Source organism: Gymnodraco acuticeps, unplaced genomic scaffold (assembly GCF_902827175.1).
Source record: "Gymnodraco acuticeps unplaced genomic scaffold, fGymAcu1.1, whole genome shotgun sequence".
Classification (NCBI taxonomy): domain Eukaryota; kingdom Metazoa; phylum Chordata; class Actinopteri; order Perciformes; family Bathydraconidae; genus Gymnodraco; species Gymnodraco acuticeps.
The window spans coordinates 172431-181780 of record NW_022992122.1 but is presented as its reverse complement, the minus strand read 5'-3'; the positions used below and the strand labels follow the sequence as shown (position 1 = coordinate 181780).

The following is a 9350-nucleotide window of genomic DNA, read 5'->3' as shown; positions in this document are numbered from 1 at the left end:
ACAAAAACATAGGCACGGCGGCCTCAGAATGTGTGTAAAACTGACATCCACATGATTTAGCTCAGCGGCCACAGGTTGTTTATCCTTGACAGTCGCACAGTGGGCACACACTGAGAGTGTTTTCATATTCAGCAAATGTGTACACGCTTCACTGCAGACCTCAAGAAGGAATAAGACTTTCATTCACTCACGGCAAAACTTACTTTACTTACTAATTTACTCACGGTAAAAAAAAAATGCACTCCCTTTGTCATGAAGGTGGAATCTAACTATATCCAGAATAAGTTGTATTGGATCCAGGCTAGAAACATGTTTATTTCTGCTGTAACGTTGGGCATTTTAAAATGGGGGTCTATGGGAATTGCTCCCTTCTGCATCCATCCCCTGTTGGCCACTAGAGGAACTGCAGTTTGTGGCACTTCCTTCTGGGCTTGTCAGGAATGTCAAAATCGCTATGACGCGCTGATTGGCTGTGGGTGGGTCAGACGTGCATGTGGGTGGGCCCAGGCTCCCCCGGGCCCACCCACAGCTACGCCACTGGTTATAAGTATAAGGAAGGCATTTCAAATGTTACTTAAATGTAAAAAAAAAAGTACTTTTAATATACTACATATAATTAAAATATTATCACTCATGCATTAAAGTAAAATAATAATTTCAATGTTCTTTTTTGGTTAAGGTATAAATAATTTGAACCTATTAACTAATTATTAATATGGTTTGATAGAAATGTGTTGATTGTATCATTATAATAATAATAATAATAATAATAAAATGATATTAATATTGTAATACTACTACTACTAATAATAAAAATAATAAAAATAAAATACTAATAAAAAAATATTTTAAAAATTATACAATAATATTAAAATAAACAAATGATAATAATAATTCACAAAGTGCACTATGTGGTGGAAGCAGAATTTAAACACTTCAGGACTTAAGTGAGGCAAACGAAATCAAGGTGTTTAATAAAAATAAGACAAAAATAGAAAACAATAAAATAGAAAACAATACTATGACATGAAAAATAATATTAAGAATATTAATAAGATAACGATATTTGTGCAGCTTTAATAAACACCTTTCATAAACACATATCAATATTATATATTAGTATAGTGTGAATGGATATAAATCACATTAAAGTGAAATATATAAGAGTCACTTGGTGTTTGTTTTGATTTTCAGATTCTAAAAGCGTTCATGTTGTTGTTGTTGTTGTTGTGAAAGCGTCCTCAGGCTCTGCAGCGCCCCCTGCTGCCCGGCTGTGATGAGCGACCTCCTGAAGCAACAGGGAGTTACAAAGTTTCCACTTCCTGTAGGTCGGCGCCGCGAGAGCCGGGTCGTTCAGAATCTGATCCAGAGTCTGCAGCTCACTCTGTTTCGCCTGAAGGACGCAGAGAAGAAGAAATACCATTCGTGGAAAGCACATTTACAACGGTGAGATGTTGACGTATATTTACTTTACTTAAAGGTCCCCTATTATCCTCTTCTTCATCAATATCTCACAGGTCTCAGATATATCCAGAGCCTGTCTCTGATTGGCTGAAACACCAAACAGATCATTGCAGCATTACCCATAATCCCCTCTGTTTCAGCCCTGTTTCCAAAGTGCTGATCACTGTTCAGAATCTCTTTCCACAGAGGGGGGGACACAAGTTGATGTAGAGGAGACATGAAGAAGATGGGACACAAGTTGATGTAGAAGAGGCATGAAGAAGAGGGGACACAAGTTGATGTAGAAGAGGCATGAAGAAGAGGGGACACATGTTGATGTAGAAGAGACATGAAGAAGAGGGGACACAAGTTGATGTAGAAGAGGCATGAAGAAGAGGGGACACATGTTGATGTAGAAGAGACATGAAGAAGAGGGGACACATGTTGATGTAGAAGAGACATGAAGAAGAGGGGACACATGTTGATGTAGAAGAGACATGAAGAAGAGGGGACACATGTTGATGTAGAAGAGACATGAAGAAGAGGGGACACAAGTTGATGTAGAAGAGGCATGAAGAAGAGGGGACACATGTTGATGTAGAAGAGACATGAAGAAGAGGGGACACATGTTGATGTAGAAGAGACATGAAGAAGAGGGGACACATGTTGATGTAGAAGAGACATGAAGAAGAGGGGACACATGTTGATGTAGAAGAGACATGAAGAAGAGGGGACACATGTTGATGTAGAAGAGACATGAAGAAGAGGGGACACAAGTTGATGTAGAAGAGGCATGGAGAAGAGGGGACACATGTTGATGTAGAAGAGACATGAAGAAGAGGGGACACATGTTGATGTAGAAGAGACATGAAGAAGAGGGGACACATGTTGATGTAGAAGAGACATGAAGAAGAGGGGACACAAGTTGATGTAGAAGAGGGCATGAAGAAGAGGGGACACATGTTGATGTAGAAGAGACATGAAGAAGAGGGACACAAGTTGATGTAGAAGAGGCATGGAGAAGAGGGGACACATGTTGATGTAGAAGAGACATGAAGAAGAGGGGACACATGTTGATGTAGAAGAGACATGAAGAAGAGGGGACACATGTTGATGTAGAAGAGACATGAAGAAGAGGGGACACATGTTGATGTAGAAGAGACATGGAGAAGAGGGGACACATGTTGATGTAGAAGAGACATGAAGAAGAGAGGACACATGCTGATGTAGAAGAGACATGAAGAAGAGGGGACACATGTTGATGTAGAAGAGACATGAAGAAGAGGGGACACATGTTGATGTAGAAGAGACATGAAGAAGAGGGGACACATGTTGATGTAGAAGAGACATGGAGAAGAGGGGACACATGTTGATGTAGAAGAGACATGAAGAAGAGGGGACACAAGTTGATGTAGAAGAGGCATGGAGAAGAGGGGACACATGTTGATGTAGAAGAGACATGAAGAAGAGGGGACACATGTTGATGTAGGAGAGACATGAAGAAGAGGGGACACATGTTGATGTAGAAGAGACATGAAGAAGAGGGACACATGTTGATGTAGAAGAGACATGAAGAAGAGGGGACACATGTTGATGTAGAAGAGACATGGAGAAGAGGGGACACATGTTGATGTAGAAGAGGCATGGAGAAGAGGGGACACATGTTGATGTAGAAGAGACATGAAGAAGAGGGGACACATGTTGATGTAGAAGAGACATGGAGAAGAGGGGACACATGTTGATGTAGAAGAGACATGAAGAAGAGAGGACACATGTTGATGTAGAAGAGACATGAAGAAGAGAGGACACATGTTGATGTAGAAGAGACATGAAGAAGAGGGGACACATGTTGATGTAGAAGAGACATGAAGAAGAGAGGACACATGTTGATGTAGAAGAGACATGAAGAAGAGGGGACACATGTTGATGTAGAAGAGACGTGAAGAAGAGAGGACTCATGTTGATGTAGAAGAGACATGAAGAAGAGGGGACACATGTTGATGTAGAAGAGACATGGAGAAGAGGGGACACATGTTGATGTAGAAGAGACGTGAAGAAGAGGGGACACATGTTGATGTAGAAGAGACATGAAGAAGAGGGGACACATGTTGATGTAGAAGAGACATGGAGAAGAGGGGACACATGTTGATGTAGAAGAGACGTGAAGAAGAGGGGACACATGTTGATGTAGAAGAGACGTGAAGAAGAGGGGACACATGTTGATGTAGAAGAGACATGAAGAAGAGGGGACACATGTTGATGTAGAAGAGACATGAAGAAGAGGGGACACATGTTGATGTAGAAGAGACATGAAGAAGAGGGGACACATGTTGATGTAGAAGAGACATGAAGAAGAGGGGACACATGTTGATGTAGAAGAGACATGGAGAAGAGGGGACACATGTTGATGTAGAAGAGACGTGAAGAAGAGGGGACACATGTTGATGTAGAAGAGACGTGAAGAAGAGGGGACACATGTTGATGTAGAAGAGACATGAAGAAGAGGGGACACATGTTGATGTAGAAGAGACATGAAGAAGAGGGGACACATGTTGATGTAGAGGAGACACGAAGAAGAGGGGACACATGTTGATGTAGAAGAGACATGAAGAAGAGGGGACACATGTTGATGTAGAAGAGACATGAAGAAGAGGGGACACATGTTGATGTAGAAGAGACATGAAGAAGAGGGGACACATGTTGATGTAGAAGAGACATGAAGAAGAGGGGACACATGTTGATGTAGAAGAGACATGGAGAAGAGGGGACACATGTTGATGTAGAAGAGACGTGAAGAAGAGGGGACACATGTTGATGTAGAAGAGACGTGAAGAAGAGGGGACACATGTTGATGTAGAAGAGACATGAAGAAGAGGGGACACATGTTGATGTAGAAGAGACATGAAGAAGAGGGGACACATGTTGATGTAGAGGAGACATGAAGAAGAGGAATAGGGGACCTTCAAAGGGTGCTTCTCCACTGCAGTGTTTCTCACCTTCATCGTGCTGCTGAGGATCCTCAGAAGGTGAAGCTCTTCGTTGATCTTGTCGTCGGGACAGCGGCGGATGAACGAGGCTCTGAAGTCTTTCTGAGACGACTGACCAATGGGTGAGAGGCGTGCGGCCTCAATCTTGTCAGGAGGAGGATCTGCAAAAAGACCAGGAGGACTGATTTATTATTTTAATTAAGGATTATCATTTGTTTATATATCATTTGTAAGTCAATCATATTTTTGTTTATTGATTTGATACTGCTTGAGTTTGTACAGTATCATAATTATTATTTTGTATTATTGTTTTAGACGTTCTAAATAAATCTAATCAAATGCAACAGAACCAGAGATGATTGTATTTGTTATTAAACACGTTCTTCTTCTCTTTTCATTAGTGATGTTCAGATTTTTTAGTGAAAGCACTTCTACTAAACGGAAGACTTTAGCCCAGTGTTTCTCAAACTTTTTCATACCAAGGTCCACCTAACTCCACAAATATCCAAAATCACATCGTTTTTCTAGAACAGATGACAAATTGCCTGAAAATTGTACAAACAAGTGGCAACATGTGTGATGAAGGTGTGGCGCTGGGCTATATCACGCAATCGAAAGGGAAACTTAAGCTCGCTCCATTGCGGAGATATTCCCGCGACAGTGCGGAAAACTCTAATTAATTAATTAATTTAAAATGTGACATTTTACCAATATACTCACGGACCACTAGGGGGCGCATGCGGACCACACTTTGAGAAACACTGCTTTAGGTGATGTTCCTGCTTTTATAACGTTATGAAAGTTAAAGTATGGAATGTATAATAATAATAATAATTATAAATAAAAAAATAAATAGAATAATAATAAATAATTATAATAGCCCAAAAATTAAAAAACAACAATTACAAGAATAATAAATCTAATAATCAGATTGAAAAACGAATTAAACTAATATTAATAATAATAAAAAAAATTACTACCAATAATAATAATAATAATAATAACTAATAAATGCCTCGAATAAAAAATAGGAAATTAAATGTAAACAATTATTTATAACTATTAGAAATATTATTGCATAACTTTTGTATTATTATTTAATGTCCAACTTCTATTCTTCTTATTTCTTTTTGAATGATCGCGATTATGACGGCACGTATGGAGCGAGTTAAAACAAACTTTAATCCAAATCCAACATTTTTATCACTCAGCTCCTGAAACACGAGAGGTGTATTTTAACAACAACAAAACAACAACACCTGTAAACAAACAAATGTGTGTTTACCTGTGACGGCCTCTCCTCCTCCTCCTTCTTCTTCTCTCTCTTCTGGGACGTGCAGCAGAGGGACAGACGCTCCTCCTTCTTCTTCTCTCTCTTCTGGGACGTGCAGCAGAGGGACAGACGCTCCTCCTTCTTCTTCTCTCTCTTCTGGGACGTGCAGCAGAGGGACAGACGCTCCTCCTTCTTCTTCTCTGTCTTCTGGGACGTGCAGCAGAGGGACAGACGCTCCTTCTTCTTCTTCTCTCTCTTCTGGGACGTGCAGCAGAGGGACAGACGCTCCTCCTTCTTCTTCTCTCTCTTCTGGGACGTGCAGCAGAGGGACAGACGCTCCTCCTTCTTCTTCTCTCTCTTCTGGGACGTGCAGCAGAGGGACAGACGCTCCTCCTTCTTCTTCTCTCTCTTCTGGGACGTGCAGCAGAGGGACAGACGCTCCTTCTTCTTCTTCTCTCTCTTCTGGGACGTGCAGCAGCGGGACAGACGCTCCTCCTTCTTCTTCTCTCTCTTCTGGGACGTGCAGCAGAGGGACAGACGCTCCTTCTTCTTCTTCTCTCTCTTCTGGGACGTGCAGCAGAGGGACAGACGCTCCTCCTTCTTCTTCTCTCTCTTCTGGGACGTGCAGCAGAGGGACAGACGCTCCTCCTTCTTCTTCTCTCTCTTCTGGGACGTGCAGCAGAGGGACAGACGCTCCTCCTTCTTCTTCTCTCTCTTCTGGGACGTGCAGCAGAGGGACAGACGCTCCTCCTTCTTCTTCTCTGTCTTCTGGGACGTGCAGCAGAGGGACAGACGCTCCTCCTTCTTCTTCTCTCTCTTCTGGGACGTGCAGCAGAGGGACAGACGCTCCTCCTTCTTCTTCTCTCTCTTCTGGGACGTGCAGCAGCGGGACAGACGCTCCTCCTCGCCCCCCCCCCACTCTTCTTCTTCCTCTTCTTCCCTTTCTGCTCAGAGGTCCCTCCTCCTCCTCACTACAGGGGGGGGGAGGGAGGGCCTCAGAGGGAGGCGGGACATCTTCTCCCTGAGAGGAGGACACACGGTGGGTTTTAATATAAAATGTAAATGTCTGAAGGAATTAAAAATAAATGTTTATGATTCTCACGTTGTCCGATTCTGCTGCTTCCTGCACCGAGGTCAGAGAACAGGAAGTGGACAAGCACTCCTCGTTATCGTCCTGATCGCTGCCCTCACTGTAGCACTCTGCGCACACACACACACACACAGTTATATTCCTGTATTCATTCATGATACATGTTATATTTCCTGTATTTCTGACCTTCAGTGTCGATCAGCTCACTCGGCTCAGCTGCTTCTGACAGTTTACTGATCCACCTGAACACACACACACACACACACACACACACACACACACACACACACACACACACACACACACACACACACACACACACACACACCCACACACACACACACACACACACACACACACACACACACACACACACACACACACACACACACACACACACACACACACACACACACACACACACACACACACACACACACACACACACACACACCTCTTTTAGGACTTTCACTTAACTCCTTTCCCTTTCTCTCCTCACCTCGTTTCCTCTCCTTTTCTCTTGTTACCTCTCCTTCTCTCTAGTCTCCTCTTCTATTCTCCTATTCTCTTGTTTCCTCTCCTCTCCCATTCTCTTGTTACCTCTAGTTTCCTCTCCTATTCTCTTGTTTCCTCTCCTATTGTCTAGTTTCCCTTATTTCACTGTTTTCTACTCACCTCACTTCCTTCTCCTCTCCTCACCTCTCATTTCCTCCGTCCTCCACTTGTTGCCTTCGTCTGTCTGTTATCACTGACAGCATCACTAAAGCTCGTACAGTAAGTGACTCGGCACCATGACAGTGAAGTTCATTCTAATAATAAAATGACTCGCCATCTTCTCGCTGCACAAAACAAGAAGTGGATAAAAGCTGAGAGATGATACGAGGAAGAAGAGGAAGAAGAGGAAGAAGAGGAAGAAGAGGAAGAAGAGGAAGAAGAGGCAGAAGAGGAAGTGCTCAAAACGATCTCCAGTGCAGAGATAACAGAGATAAAGAACCTCATGGCTGCTGTGGAGGTTCGGATCCTTAGAGGGGGATTCACACTCATTTCGATGACCTCTGACCTCTCCTCTAGCGCCACAAACAACACAAAAAGAGAGAGAGAGAGACAGAGAGAGAGAGAGAGAGACAGAGAGAGAGAGACAGAGACAGAGAGAGAGAGAGAGACAAGGACAGAGACAGAGAGACAGAGAGAGGAGAGAGAGAGAGAGAGAGAGAGAGAGAGAGAGAGAGAGAGAGAGAGAGAGAGAGAGAGAGACAGAGAGAGAGAGAGACAGAGAGAGAGAGAGACAGAGAGAGGAGAGGATTTCTCATTTCTCTAACTGCCTGCTGCTTCCCCTCCTCTCTCCTCAGTTCCCCTCCTCTCTCCTCAGTTCCCCTCCTCGGTTCCTCCGCTCGCATCTTCTGTGGGCGGGACTAAGACACGAGGATAGGAGTCGAGGATAGGAGTCGAGGAGGGGACATTAGAGAATTGAGAAGCCTTCAGTGTGTTTACCTGTGACGGCCTCTCCTTCAAAAATGAATGTTAGAATAGATATTTGTTGGAAGAATTCAAAGTAATGGCTCTGGACAGATGCTACAAAGGACAGTTTCATCCCTCAGGCCATAAGACTATTAAACACCTGAACCTTTTAAAGAACATCCATAACATTCATCTGTTTATCTAATATATCATATACCCTTTACTTATATATAGACTGTTCTTGCACTATTTCTATTTGATTTGTATTTACTTGCACATCTCCAAACATGCTCTTGTGTCATGGAATAATTTGCTTAGGTATTCAACCTTCGACACAGTTCATCATTTCCTCCTCTCACTGTCTCCTTTCCCACGGCATAGGTCTACGGCCTTGGGTATTGCTGCTATCTCTCTTAAGGGGGAGGAGCTTGGGTATTGCTGCTATCTCTCTTAAGGGGGAGGAGCTTGGGTATTGCTGCTATCTCTCTTAAGGGGGAGGAGCTTGGGTATTGCTGCTATCTCTCTTAAGGGGGAGGAGCTTGGGTATTGCTGCTATCTCTCTTAAGGGGGAGGAGCTTGGGTATTGCTGCTATCTCTCTTAAGGGGGAGGAGCTTGGGTATTGCTGCTATCTCTCTTAAGGGGGAGGAGCTTGGATATTGCTGCTATCTCTCTTAAGGGGGAGGAGCTTGGGTATTGCTGCTATCTCTCTTAAGGGGGAGGAGCTTGGGTATTGCTGCTATCTCTCTTAAGGGGGAGGAGCTTGGGTATTGCTGCTATCTCTCTTAAGGGGGAGGAGCTTGGGTATTGCTGCTATCTCTCTTAAGGGGGAGGAGCTTGGGTATTGCTGTTATCTCTCTTAAGGGGGAGGAGCTTGGGTATTGCTGCTATCTCTCTTAAGGGGGAGGAGCTTGGGTATTGCTGCTATCTCTCTTAAGGGGGAAGAGCTTGGGTATTGCTGCTATCTCTCTTAAGGGGGAGGAGCTTGGGTATTGCTGCTATCTCTCTTAAGGGGGAGGAGCTTGGGTATTGCTGCTATCTCTCTTAAGGGGGAGGAGCTTGGGTATTGCTGCTATCTCTCTTAAGGAGGAGGAGCTTGGG

At 43.5% G+C, this 9350-nt stretch overlaps 1 protein-coding gene across 1 annotated transcript in view; it reads right to left on the bottom strand.

Moving 5' to 3' along the window:
* Nucleotides 1-948: 948 nt before the first annotated feature.
* cnksr3 (cnksr family member 3) overlaps nt 949-9350 on the bottom strand; it is a 65472-nt gene continuing 57070 nt past the window's right edge. The window contains exons 19-23 of the mRNA XM_034203182.1: nt 6980-7035; nt 6806-6903; nt 5716-6724; nt 4440-4591; nt 949-1393 (exon numbers count right to left, since the gene is read on the bottom strand). Coding sequence (XP_034059073.1) covers nt 1208-1393; nt 4440-4591; nt 5716-6724; nt 6806-6903; nt 6980-7035 — 1501 coding nt within the window. The 3' untranslated portion in view covers nt 949-1207. The remainder of the gene's footprint in view (nt 1394-4439; nt 4592-5715; nt 6725-6805; nt 6904-6979; nt 7036-9350) is intronic.